A 14971-nucleotide genomic window follows, 5' to 3' on the forward strand; every position below is an offset into this window, starting at 1 on the left:
CCCCCCCCCCCACCCCTCCCTCCCCTCCCTTTTTTTTTGGGAATAAATTCTCTTTAAAAATCACATTTAAAATAAACTTTAAAATAAAACTAAGCCTCATAATCAAAGTCTAGTTTTCAAGTAAAGTTCACGTTGAGGTTGGTCCCCCCAAGCTGTCCATACTCTTGTTTTCAAAGAATTGTACTATATAGAAATTTGTACAATAATTTTGTGGACAATTCTAATAACAACTATTGTCATGAGCAATCGTCAATAATAAAATTGTATTATGTGAAAATTTGTACAATAATTTTGTGGACAATTTTAATAGCATTTATTGTCAGGACTAAGACATTGATTCATGCATATTTCCATTCAAATATCCATTTCATTGTTCCTAAACAAATGCATCATATCATATCACTATTGAAGATAAGAATAAGATAGAGATGGCAGAGGCTAATAAATTCTTTTGGTACAGTGTTAAATATAACGATAAGATAGGAATTGTAGAGGTCAATAAATTATTAACAGTGTAAATGAGATTAAGCTATAACATAATTTCAGAAGAAAGAATACGAGGAATATGTATACCTTTAAAATAAAAGTTCATGTTTTGAGCCATAATCTATCACCATAGTCATTGCCATTAGTTGGGATGAGAAGCCAACACGTCCTATCCAAAATATAAATTTTTTCTAGAAACTAAATGCCTAGGGTTTTTTTTGTTTTTGTTTTTTTTTTCTCTCTCTCTCTCACCCCTCTCTTTCATCTAAGCTCAAAAGTTAAAAGAAAAAAAAAAAATCACACGTGAGCTTGCTCTAATCCAACAAGGCACTATTCATAAAGTCTTCACCACCAATGAGATTGAACAAAAACCAAATAAATTTTTTTGCTAAAGATATTCTTCTTTACGACACATATTACCGTTAAAATATTACATAGTAACTTTTTTACTCTGCCAAATGCCTCCCCACCCCCTCCCAAAAACACCAACCATATCTTCTTGTTTTTAAGTCGGCCATTTATAATGTCTACCATTTTCTTTATTTTTTTTTATAATACAACTGACTCTATTATATTATAGTATCTGTTCATCTATACATGTCATCTGAGCACAATGGTGCTTGACACCATTTTCTTTACTTAATAAGAAAGGAAAAAAAATCTATCGGTGTAGTTCTCAAAAAATAAAAATACAATTAAATTTTTTTATGTCCAGTCTCCTCTTCGTTTTTTGGTTTTATGCCCGCGCTAAATTTTTAAATTATAAAGTGAAGATAAATAATACATATAATTTACTGGCTTGATTAAAAATAAAAGTAGTGGACCAAATAAATGAAAGATTTTTTTATTATTATTTTATTTTTTATTTTCTTCCCCTAATGAGAAAATGAGTTGAGTGTTGAGAACGACCAGAACGAAGGAAAATGAACCAGAAAAATAAAAATTAAAAAAAAAGTGAAATTATGGTTTGTGATAGAAAGTATTGTAAATGCGCAACGACTTGACTTTGGAATAAAAACTATATAATATATCATTTGCATAGATTTATTGTGAATATGTCCATCCTTGAAAGTGAAGTGCACGTTTTGAGACATTATCCATCACCATTTTCGTAACTGGGATGATTGAGGAAGATGTTTTAGTACATTTTATTATGGGTTTCATTCTCAGAAATTTTGATCTAAATCAACATTTGGTTCACAATTTGTTTATNCCCCCCCCCCCCCCACCCCTCCCTCCCCTCCCTTTTTTTTTGGGAATAAATTCTCTTTAAAAATCACATTTAAAATAAACTTTAAAATAAAACTAAGCCTCATAATCAAAGTCTAGTTTTCAAGTAAAGTTCACGTTGAGGTTGGTCCCCCCAAGCTGTCCATACTCTTGTTTTCAAAGAATTGTACTATATAGAAATTTGTACAATAATTTTGTGGACAATTCTAATAACAACTATTGTCATGAGCAATCGTCAATAATAAAATTGTATTATGTGAAAATTTGTACAATAATTTTGTGGACAATTTTAATAGCATTTATTGTCAGGACTAAGACATTGATTCATGCATATTTCCATTCAAATATCCATTTCATTGTTCCTAAACAAATGCATCATATCATATCACTATTGAAGATAAGAATAAGATAGAGATGGCAGAGGCTAATAAATTCTTTTGGTACAGTGTTAAATATAACGATAAGATAGGAATTGTAGAGGTCAATAAATTATTAACAGTGTAAATGAGATTAAGCTATAACATAATTTCAGAAGAAAGAATACGAGGAATATGTATACCTTTAAAATAAAAGTTCATGTTTTGAGCCATAATCTATCACCATAGTCATTGCCATTAGTTGGGATGAGAAGCCAACACGTCCTATCCAAAATATAAATTTTTTCTAGAAACTAAATGCCTAGGGTTTTTTTTGTTTTTGTTTTTTTTTTCTCTCTCTCTCTCACCCCTCTCTTTCATCTAAGCTCAAAAGTTAAAAGAAAAAAAAAAAATCACACGTGAGCTTGCTCTAATCCAACAAGGCACTATTCATAAAGTCTTCACCACCAATGAGATTGAACAAAAACCAAATAAATTTTTTTGCTAAAGATATTCTTCTTTACGACACATATTACCGTTAAAATATTACATAGTAACTTTTTTACTCTGCCAAATGCCTCCCCACCCCCTCCCAAAAACACCAACCATATCTTCTTGTTTTTAAGTCGGCCATTTATAATGTCTACCATTTTCTTTATTTTTTTTTATAATACAACTGACTCTATTATATTATAGTATCTGTTCATCTATACATGTCATCTGAGCACAATGGTGCTTGACACCATTTTCTTTACTTAATAAGAAAGGAAAAAAAATCTATCGGTGTAGTTCTCAAAAAATAAAAATACAATTAAATTTTTTTATGTCCAGTCTCCTCTTCGTTTTTTGGTTTTATGCCCGCGCTAAATTTTTAAATTATAAAGTGAAGATAAATAATACATATAATTTACTGGCTTGATTAAAAATAAAAGTAGTGGACCAAATAAATGAAAGATTTTTTTATTATTATTTTATTTTTTATTTTCTTCCCCTAATGAGAAAATGAGTTGAGTGTTGAGAACGACCAGAACGAAGGAAAATGAACCAGAAAAATAAAAATTAAAAAAAAAGTGAAATTATGGTTTGTGATAGAAAGTATTGTAAATGCGCAACGACTTGACTTTGGAATAAAAACTATATAATATATCATTTGCATAGATTTATTGTGAATATGTCCATCCTTGAAAGTGAAGTGCACGTTTTGAGACATTATCCATCACCATTTTCGTAACTGGGATGATTGAGGAAGATGTTTTAGTACATTTTATTATGGGTTTCATTCTCAGAAATTTTGATCTAAATCAACATTTGGTTCACAATTTGTTTATTATTATTTTTATTTATTGTAGTGATTTGGGATTATCAGTTTTATTATGTAATTAGTATTTTCCATGAGCGATCAACTAGATGCTTAATATTAATAGTCACGGTTAAAATCATAGTTATATTGAAATATTTTTAAATAATAATAAATATTTTTAAAATTTTTTTTTTATAGTTTTAGAATTCATCGTATGTCTTTGTGCGTTTTATTTATTTAAAGATCAATAACGATTTTGTTTATCCGTTGTCATTTTTGTGTTGTCTTTTACTGCAATTTGAATACACAACACTTCAAAGGCAATAATTTTGTAAAATCGTTGTCTTTTTTTGTTTTATTTTTTTAAAGACAACAATTTTATTTATCCATTGTCATTTGTGTATTATCTTTTACAACACTTTGAACATAATACACAACACTTCAAAGACAATGAGTTGAAAAAGTATGTATGGACATATGCTACGTTGTAACAAAGTCAATAGTAGTATTAAAAAAAAATTATTTTTGTAATTCTGGTAATATATGATTTTTTTTTTATAATTAATAAAATTATTTTCTAGCGTTTACTTTCTTATTATAACTAGTGTAATTCTCGAATGATACTTGGATATATTTATAATTAACTTATTATGAATATTATATTATGATTAAATAACTAATATTGAATTGAAGGTGAACATATATCTTTTATTCTTGATCATACACATGGTTGCAAAAATCGCGCATAGGCGCTAGGCGGCGCCCGGCCAGCTGGGCTTTTTTTTTTTTAAATTTAAATTTAAATCTTAAACATTTAAACTATTAATATTATAATGTATTAACTAATACTCTAATAGTCTAATAAGTAATAACTAAATTAAACTTGTGTTCTTGGGTGTCTCCTCTTCGTTTTCCAAAAAAAAAAAGTAATACACTAATTCCTTTCAAAAAAAGTAATACACTAATAATTAATAAATAATAACTATTAACTTATTAAGTATTCATTATTTAACTATTAAAGAATAAAGACTTAAAATATTAAACATTTACAATTATTGACACATAAAATATTTAAAAAAAAAATAAAAATAAAAAAAAAATAAAAACCAGACATTTAGGGGCCCCTAGGCCCTAGCGATTTTTTCAATCTTGATCATACGTAAATAGATTTTTTAGTAAAGATATAGTTTTAACTGTCTTTTTTTAAAATAATTTATTCCATTAACTTTTTAAAAATACTTCAATGACAATGGTTATTTGGCGCATTTAAGTTGAAAATATTAGTGTAATATGCTTTGTAAAGGAAAGTAAACGTGTAGTGACTTAATAAATTAAACCTATAGCAATGATTTTCTATAGTGACTTAATTAATATGTAGTAGTAATTATGAACTAATATTATTGTAGGTTAATTTAAAAATTTGAGAAAAAATAATATAATGTCAAATATCTTAATTAGAACTTTTTAATGATACATTTTTTTATATGTTAATTTTATTTGTACAAAGAGGAAAAGAAAATATATATATATAAGTTAAAAAATAATTTAGGGGGAGAGGCTTTTTTTTTTTTTTTTAAAGTACTACTGATTCTGTTACAATGCAGTATCTGCCCATAACTACTTTCTCAACCTACTGAAACATAAAGAGTCAATAATTTAGTGGAAGAGGTATTAATTTATTAAAATTGTAAATAGTTTGAGGGTTTTGGTAAAATAAAATAGGAAAATAATAGATATTCTTGTTCTGGAATGAGAATTTTCTTTGCTTGATTGGTTGTATCGTTCTTAACCCCTAGTATAATTGATAACGACATATAAAGAAGACAAGAGATAGAGAAATTAAAAAGAGTCATCATTTTATTATTCATAATTAATTTCAATATATACAAAATATAAAAGAATTTTAGATGAACATGAAATGTCTAAATAATGAATAATTTTACAAATTACAAGAATAAAAATTCTTTAATAATATATGCATTTATATAGTTACAATAATTATATCTATATAGTTAAGATCTACTTAAACACCTCGTGCTAACAAAAAATAACTATATCCCAACAGAATAGACTCTATTTTCATTTTCATACAGCTTACAATTCCTGATTATGATAGATAAACAAATTTAATATAACCACTGCACCTCCCTCTCTCTCTCTCTCTCTCTCTCTCTCTCTCTCTCTCTCTCTCTCTCTCTCTATATATATATATATATATATATATATATATATATATATATATATATATATCCCATCCTCTTTCTATAATTTTAATTTCATGCACCCAACACTGTACTACATCAAACTTTCTTGATATCCCCCTTCATCAAAATCACAATGCCTCCTTACAAACTATTCCTACTCCTTACTATTATACGCCTCCTTTCCCTTCTTCTCCTTTCATGTGCCCCCAATACTTCAACCGCCCTTCCTTTATTTCCTCCAAGCCATCACTTGCAAGTTCCAAATGAAGTAGGAGCTCTTTTAACATGGAAGTCAAGCCTTGACCTTAGAAGCCAATCCCTACTCACATCATGGGTTGTTGGTAGCGATACTTGCAATTGGACCGGTATCGCTTGCGATGGTGGCCGAAGCATTACAAGCCTAAACCTTACAAGTTATGGGTTAAAAGGTACAATTCGATATATGAGTTTCTCATCCTTAACGCATTTACAAGTCATTGATCTTTCCAACAACTCTCTCCATGGAAGCATTTCTTTTATTAAAGAAATGTCTGCCTTACAAAAATTAACAACCCTTTATCTTTGGGGGAATAAACTTTCAGGCCATATTCCTCAAGAAATTGGGATGTTAAAGTCTCTTGTTAATTTGGGATTATCCTCAAATAATCTCACAGGTCAAATCCCTACTATAATTGGAAACTTGAGAAATTTGATGACCCTTTATCTCTTTGGGAACCAACTTTCAGGCCATATTCCTCAAGAAATTGGGTTGTTAACATCTCTTACTGATTTACAATTGAGTTCAAATGATCTAACAGGTCAAATCCCTACTTCAATCGGAAACTTGCAAAATTTAACAATCCTTTATCTATGGGGGAATAAACTTTCAGGCCATATTCCTCAAGAAATTGGGATGTTAAAGCCTCTTGTTAATTTGGGATTATCCTCAAATAATCTCACAGGTCAAATCCCTACTATAATTGGAAACTTGAGAAATTTGATGACCCTTTATCTCTTTGGGAACCAACTTTCAGGCCATATTCCTCAAGAAATTGGGTTGTTAACAGCTCTTACTGATTTACAATTGAGTTCAAATGATCTAACAGGTCAAATCCCTACTTCAATCGGAAACTTGCAAAATTTAACAAGCCTTTATCTATGGGGGAATAAACTTTCAGGCCATATTCCTCAAGAAATTGGGATGTTAAAGCCTCTTGTTAATTTGGGATTATCCTCAAATAATCTCACAGGTCAAATCCCTACTATAATTGGAAACTTGAGAAATTTGATGACCCTTTATCTCTTTGGGAACCAACTTTCAGGCCATATTCCTCAAGAAATTGGGTTGTTAACAGCTCTTACTGATTTACAATTGAGTTCAAATGATCTAACAGGTCAAATCCCTACTTCAATCGGAAACTTGCAAAATTTAACAAGCCTTTATCTATGGGGGAATAAACTTTCAGGCCATATTCCTCAAGAAATTGGGATGTTAAAGCCTCTTGTTAATTTGGGATTATCCTCAAATAATCTCACAGGTCAAATCCCTACTATAATTGGAAACTTGAGAAATTTGATGACCCTTTATCTCTTTGGGAACCAACTTTCAGGCCATATTCCTCAAGAAATTGGGTTGTTAACAGCTCTTACTGATTTACAATTGAGTTCAAATGATCTAACAGGTCAAATCCCTACTTCAATCGGAAACTTGCAAAATTTAACAAGCCTTTATCTATGGGGGAATAAACTTTCAGGCCATATTCCTCAAGAAATTGGGATGTTAAAGCCTCTTGTTAATTTGGGATTATCCTCAAATAATCTCACAGGTCAAATCCCTACTATAATTGGAAACTTGAGAAATTTGATGACCCTTTATCTCTTTGGGAACCAACTTTCAGGCCATATTCCTCAAGAAATTGGGTTGTTAACAGCTCTTACTGATTTACAATTGAGTTCAAATGATCTAACAGGTCAAATCCCTACTTCAATCGGAAACTTGCAAAATTTAACAAGCCTTTATCTATGGGGGAATAAACTTTCAGGCCATATTCCTCAAGAAATTGGGATGTTAAAGCCTCTTGTTAATTTGGGATTATCCTCAAATAATCTCACAGGTCAAATCCCTACTATAATTGGAAACTTGAGAAATTTGATGACCCTTTATCTCTTTGGGAACCAACTTTCAGGCCATATTCCTCAAGAAATTGGGTTGTTAACAGCTCTTACTGATTTACAATTGAGTTCAAATGATCTAACAGGTCAAATCCCTACTTCAATCGGAAACTTGCAAAATTTAACAATCCTTTATCTATGGGGGAATAAACTTTCAGGCCATATTCCTCAAGAAATTGGGATGTTAAAGTCTCTTGTTAATTTGGGATTATCCTCAAATAATCTCACAGGTCAAATCCCTACTATAATTGGAAACTTGAGAAATTTGATGACCCTTTATCTCTTTGGGAACCAACTTTCAGGCCATATTCCTCAAGAAATTGGGTTGTTAACATCTCTTACTGATTTACAATTGAGTTCAAATGATCTAACAGGTCAAATCCCTACTTCAATCGGAAACTTGCAAAATTTAACAATCCTTTATCTATGGGGGAATAAACTTTCAGGCCATATTCCTCAAGAAATTGGGATGTTAAAGTCTCTTACTGATTTACAATTGAGTACAAATGATTTCACTGGTCAAATCCCAACTTCAATTGGGAACTTGCAAGTTTTAACAACTCTATATCTCACTAGAAACCAACTTTCAGGCAACATTCCCCAAGAAATTGGACGGTTAACGTCTCTTGTTAATTTGGGATTGGGTTCAAATGATCTCACAGGTCAAATCCCTACTTCAATCGGAAACTTGCAAAATTTAACAACCCTTTATCTATGGGGGAATAAACTTTCAGGCCATATTCCTCAAGAAATTGGGATGTTAAAGTCTCTTGTTAATTTGGGATTATCCTCAAATAATCTCACAGGTCAAATCCCTACTATAATTGGGAACTTGAGAAATTTGATGACCCTTTATCTCTTTGGGAACCAACTTTCAGGCTACATTCCTGAAGAAATTGGATTGTTAAAATCTCTTGTTGAATTAGATTTATCTGAAAATGATCTATGTGGTCAAATTCCTACTTCAATGAGGAGCTTGAAAAATTTAACAACGCTTATAGTATGGGGAAACCAACTTTCAGGCCATATTCTTTCAGTATTCAGTAATCTTACTAGCCTATCTATATTAGACTTATCTTATAATCACTTCATCGGTCAGTTGCCTGAGAATTTATGCCTTGGCCATTCACTAAAGCGGCTTCTTGTGAAAAATAATAATTTCGTAGGAAATATTCCTGTAACTCTGAAAAATTGCACATCTCTTTTCAGAGTACTACTTCAAAATAACAAATTCTCAGGAGACATATTTGAAGCTTTTGGAGAATATCCGAACTTAAATTATATTGATTTGAGCAACAATTCTTTCTATGGTCAGTTATCTTCTAATTGGGGAAATTGTCCAAAACTTTCTGCTTTGAAGATTTCAAACAACAAAATTTCTGGAAAACTTCCAACAAACCTATACAATGCATCCCAACTTGTTTTGCTTGATCTCTCATCAAATCAATTAGTTGGAATGATTCCCAAGAGTTTGGAAAAGTTGGTACGGTTAACTATTCTTAAGCTAGATACAAACAAATTTTCTGGCAACATATCACTTGAAATTGGGAAATTATCTGGGCTTTCAATCTTCAGCATAGCTGCAAATAGTTTTGTTGGTTTGATTCCAGAGCACTTTGAAAGTTGTCAAGGGTTAATAGACTTGAACTTGAGCAGAAATATGTTTGTTGGCAATATTCCTTATGGTATGGGAAACATGAAATTGCTTGAAAGCCTTGACCTCAGTCACAACACACTCTCAGGTCAAATACCACAACAATTTGAAGGACTTACATCTTTACAGATCATGAACCTATCTCATAATAATCTATCGGGATATATTCCTTCAAGCATAGCCCAGTGTTTAGGTTTATTATCTGTTGATGTATCATACAATCAATTGGAAGGTCCCATCCCAAATAATAAAGCATTTTTGGAAGCTCCGTATGATGCCTTGAGAAATAATAAAGGTCTTTGCGGGAACCATTCTGGCTTCAAGCCTTGCTCCTCAAACAATCAAAGAGATCATCATCAAAGAAGGAATTTGCTCTTAATCATACTATTAACACTTGGAGGTTTGTTTATGATTATTAGCATTGTTGTCCTATTAATTATTCGATCAAGGAGCCATATTAGAGAAAAGCCAAGGGCAATTACTAATAAAGATGTGTTGGCAATATTAGATTTTGACGGAAAGATAGCATATGAAAGCATCATTGAGGTAATTGGAAACTTTGATTCAATATATTGTATTGGTGAAGGAGGACATGCAAGTGTTTATAGGGCTGAGCTACCCAGTGGCCAAATTGTTGCTATAAAGAGGTTTAATGCGATTGGGCAAGAAGACAAACGATGCGAACTCAAAAGTTTTTCAAATGAGGTTCGTACTTTAACCGAGGTTAGACATCGAAATATTGTGAAACTGTATGGTTTTTGTGCTAGTGAGAGAAATTCATTCTTAATTTATGAGTACTTAGAAGGGGGAAGCCTAGCACACATATTAAATGATAGTGAAAAGGCCATGGAATTAGGGTGGATGAAGAGGGTAAATGTGGTTAAAGATGTGGCTAAAGCTTTATCATATATTCACCATGATTGTTTACCACCTATTGTACATCGGGATATATCAGCTAAGAATGTTCTGTTTGATTCTGAATATGAAGCTCACGTGTCTGATTTCGGCACAGCAAGAATACTGAGTCTTCATTCATCAAATTGGACTTCATTTGCAGGAACATTTGGCTATGCAGCTCCAGGTATATCATATATTATTTTTTTCACCCAAGTTTAACATAGTTAATCTAGTTTAATTATATGTTTTCTTCTTTCTTCTTATTTTATTTCAATTTATTTTGTTTGTAGAGTTTGCTTATACTATGGAAGTTACGGAAAAATGTGATGTGTATAGCTTTGGAGTACTAGCATTAGAAGTGATTATGGGTAAACATCCAGGTGACCTCATTACGTCCATTTTTTCATCATCCCCAATCTCAACCGCCCATGGAACACTACTTTTAAGAGATGTGTTGGATTCTCGGCTCTTTACTCCAACAAAGCAAGAAGCGGAAGAGTTGATTTTGGTTGCGAAGATAGCTGTTGCATGTTTAAATATGAATCCACAATGTCGGCCAAGCATGCAACAGGTTTCTGTGTTGCTAAGCAAAGAAAGGCGATATTCCTCCTCAAATTCACTTCCACAAATCACAATAAGACAATTGTTCGGTCTTGAATTTCCTACTCCCTAGAGGTGGTATGTTGAAGAAGTCTTATTCATGCGAGTCCGGGTATGTATGTGAAGATTTTAGTACTATAAATTTTGATCTAGAGCGAACATCTTTAATTATATTTATTATAAAATTTTTGAGTTAATGTCATATGAAGTTTTCCGAGTATATTGGGTTTGTCACGTTTAGTCTAGAACTTCCAAATTAATCACTCGTGGTCCTTTAACTTTTAAATTGTTGCCATCTGTGGTCCAAATTAACTATTCATGGTCCTTCTAGAAGGACCAAAGCTGGTTAAAATTTGATAATTGAAAGACCATCAATAGTTAACTTGGACTATGAATAATAACAATTTGATAATTGAAAAACCATCAATAGTTAACTTGGACTATGAATAATAACAATTTGAAAGTCGAATAACTACAGATGATCAATTTGAAAGATTATGACTAAAAACAAAATCACTATAACCGGAGGACCTTAGTAATGCTAGCTAATACTACATGATCCTAAAACTTGCATTGCAACTAACAGGCCCACATCAGCGCAGATGCATGGAATGTTTTTACAAGTTTTATTGGACTCTCAACTCTCTCCAACAAGGCTGCAGGAAGCTAGCGGAAGAATTGATTTTTGTTGCCAATGAAGATAGCAATTGCCTGGCCGCCCTGTTTAAATATCAATCTACTTTGCAGACATTTGCAGAATTGCAGACACAGCCAACCAGTGATCTTCATTACCCAACAATCTTTATTTCTTCTACCTATTTGAATTGTAGCCAAACTGAAGGAGTTTAATAATCTTGATTGGCAGCACAGGTCTGTATCAAAGCATTAATGTTGTTCTATCATCTATGTGACAGGTTGAAGAAAGATAACACCACCCCCCGCCCGGCCCGGCCCACATACACCAATAAAAAAAAAAAAGTGGTATGAATATATACATGCATTTGCTAGTTACAATATAATAGAAAAGCTTTTCTTTGAGAGTGGATATCATATATTTGTATGTGTTTTGTTCAATTGGATCAAGAAGCACTAGTTCGATAGTCAACAACTATGACATCAAGAACTTACGTTTGAGATCTCTGCTTAGTTATCCCTCACTGGATCTTTAACAAGTCATTTTCTTTTGAATATACAAATTGACTTAACAATTCAACACAAATTGACCTAACATACCATTCAACTATGTATAATGTATTGACTTACGTACTGAGTTAGAATGCATAATGTATTATAATAACTTATTATGTGATTCACAATATAATAATTACTTTGCTTAATTATATTGTGTCATTACTAATTAATCTGTGCAGGCTAGCTAGGCAATCAACCCTCCATATCAGTGGTGAAGTAGAGATCATCAGAAGCTTAGTTTGCTGAGGGAAGCTAAGATGTAGATCGAGAATTATATTAGCCATGTTCAGTAAATGGCCGTTAGTTTATTATAGAAATGTGTTGTTTGGTATAATTTCTTTTCTCAAAAAATTAATCGAAAAAGTTGTTTTAAACAACTTTTTAAATTTTAGCATTTTAAAATATAAAAAATTGATTAATCATACTGATAGACTAACTATTTACCAAACATGGCCATTATACATTACTGAATCGCTTAGCTTAGCTTGTTGTTGGGATCAGATTAGGTGGAGCCATCTCCGTCCTCGGTATCGTCCCTGCTTACTTTCACTGTTTTAGAGGTAATTAGCACTCACTATAAATTAAGCTAAGGTTAAACATTTCAGCCGCCATGCCTGCATGCATATATATATATATATATTTGGGTAACACTTATTGTTAGACGTGAGATGGATCGAATATTTGATTAATGAGTTAAATTTTTATTAATTAGTCTGATTTTTGACCCAATTAATTAAAGATTCGACCCGTCTCACCCGATCTCACACAAGTTGTTGCATATATATATATATATATATATATATATATATATATATAATCCTAAAATCAACTTGCTACAGGTTTCAATATGAAGCTCAATGTGTATGATTTTGGCATGGCAAGAATATTGAGTCTTAATTCATCAAATTGGACTTCATTTGCACGAACATTTGGTTATGCTGCTCCAGGTACACCATTATTTTTTCACCTATAGTTAATCTAGTTTACATGCTCTCTTCTTTCTTCTTATTTTGTTTCAATTTCTTTTGTCGGTAGAATTTGCTTATACTATAGAGGCCACCGAAAAATGTGATGTGTATAACTTTTGAGTGCTGGCACTAGAAATGATTATGGGTAAACATCCAGGTGACCTCATTATGTCTATTTTTTCATCCCCAATATCAACTACCCAGGGGACTTTGAGACTTGTTAACACTTGATATCATATATTTGTATGTGTCTTGTTCAATTGGATGAAGAAGCACCAGTTCGATCATCAATAACTACGGCATCAAGAACTTACGTTTGAGATCTCTGCCTGGTTATCCCCACTCTTTAACAAGTAAGCCATTTAATTTGCTTTTGAATATACAAATTGACTTAACAATTCAATACAAATTGATCCACTGAACGTACAATCTATGTATGTACCGTGGCATACATATTTACCTAGTGAGTTGGAATGCATAATGTGTTATATTCACAATATAATTACTTTGCTAGTGTCATCAGGCAAGGCAATCAACCCTCCATGCCAGTGATGAAGTAGAGAAGCTTTTGCTAGCTGAGGGATCGAAGATGCGGATTCAGAATTATACATTACTGAATTGCTTAGCTTCTTGTTGGGATCAGATTTGGTACGGTGGAGCCATCTCCGTCGGTATCGACCATGTTTGTTTTCACTGTTTTAGAGGTACATTATTAATTTCAGCCATGCATGCATATATGCATATATATCCTAAATTAAAACTTGCAATTACTTCTTCAATATTGCTAATATATATAAAATCAACTTGCTACAATAGGTCTCAGTATGGCACATGTCTTGTTCAATTGGAGATCAGAAGCATTGTCAACAACAATGGCATCAACAACTTACTCCTTGTTTGAGATCTCGAAACATTTTCATTCTCATCCCTAAAAACTTAGCCAGTTTCCTTTGAGTATATACAAATATACTCAACTACATACCACATTTACCTAATGGCCGTTAGAATTATGCATGTAATACCTTAGGCATCGGTGAACAACATGGACTTATAGTACATAGAAGCACGCAAGCTACCAAAGTCAAAAGTTTTAGCAAGACCATACCTGGTTGAGAAAGCATTAAGTTGCATGAATGGTTCAGCAGAACTTACAGCATCATCGTTCTCCGGCCTGTGCTGCTGCATGTCTTGTGGCCTCATTCTTAATGTGAAAATGTTGTACCTTTGCAATCCATAGAATGTTCTTTTTGATCATCCTGTATGTTTCCAGTTTCGACAAACAATATATATGCATTCTTTTTTACTTATTATAATGTTGCTGATTTATTGTTCCAATAATCACTTGAAGTGATTGGTATTCATGAACTTATTGAAATGCATATATGTACAATCACTAATGATAATATATACATATCAACAAAATAACTACATAACTCTACTCATTTACAAATAAAAGAATGCAAGAAGAAATGTAATATTAGTTGCTAATGGGATGGAGTCATCAATGCTTAGTTGCTAGATCATAATTTATGATTAAGGCTTGAGAGTCTAAAAGTCTACTACTCTTCAAAGTTTGGCCTAACTTTCCATGCACTAGCTTTAACTTTTTAAGAGCAACACCATGACACAAAAAATTCAACAATTTTGGTGAATTTTTTATGCAGTAATAGAAAAGTATTACGGAGTACATTTTAACTAAAAAAATGTATCACAGTCTCACACAAGACTTATTTTTAATCTCAAAATAGGAATTTAATGAGGCTTATGATGATTTCTTGAATTTCACGTATGATGATTTCTTGAATTTCACCGCATGAAATTGAACGTGAAATGCAAATCACTGTATGATCTTCATTGTAAAAAGTAAAAACAAGAATATACAACAACCCAAAAAAAAAAAAAAAAAAAAAAAAAAAAAAAAAAAAAAAAAAAAA

General features: G+C 31.8%; 2 protein-coding genes across 7 annotated transcripts; both read left to right on the plus strand.

The window, feature by feature from the left end:
* Positions 1-5709: 5709 nt before the first annotated feature.
* Positions 5710-7589, plus strand: LOC116012932 (probable leucine-rich repeat receptor-like protein kinase At1g35710). The gene is made up of 2 exons (XM_031252602.1): positions 5710-7475; positions 7526-7589. Exons 1-2 carry the CDS (start codon positions 5710-5712, stop codon positions 7587-7589), a joined length of 1830 nt encoding a protein of 609 aa, XP_031108462.1.
* Positions 7590-7636: 47 nt separating this feature from the next.
* Positions 7637-14347, plus strand: LOC116024308 (probable leucine-rich repeat receptor-like protein kinase At1g35710). 6 transcript variants are annotated; one of them, XM_031265209.1, is made up of 11 exons: positions 7637-10462; positions 10569-10990; positions 11465-11656; positions 11793-11859; positions 12249-12397; positions 12571-12629; positions 12909-13016; positions 13105-13182; positions 13308-13390; positions 13552-13741; positions 13854-14347. In XM_031265209.1, the coding sequence occupies exons 1-2, from the start codon at positions 7708-7710 to the stop codon at positions 10949-10951; spliced, it is 3138 nt and encodes a 1045-aa protein (XP_031121069.1). In that variant the 5' UTR covers positions 7637-7707; the 3' UTR covers positions 10952-10990; positions 11465-11656; positions 11793-11859; positions 12249-12397; positions 12571-12629; positions 12909-13016; positions 13105-13182; positions 13308-13390; positions 13552-13741; positions 13854-14347. The 6 variants fall into 6 exon arrangements, with proteins under 6 accessions (XP_031121069.1, XP_031121087.1, XP_031121075.1 ...); XM_031265227.1 differs by having other exon boundaries at positions 7637-9781; positions 9890-10462; positions 12249-12629; XM_031265215.1 differs by having other exon boundaries at positions 12249-12629; positions 13105-13194.
* The last annotated feature ends 624 nt before the right edge of the window (positions 14348-14971 follow it).

The sequence above is a fragment of the Ipomoea triloba genome, chromosome 1 (genome assembly GCF_003576645.1).
Source record: "Ipomoea triloba cultivar NCNSP0323 chromosome 1, ASM357664v1".
NCBI lineage: Eukaryota > Viridiplantae > Streptophyta > Magnoliopsida > Solanales > Convolvulaceae > Ipomoea > Ipomoea triloba.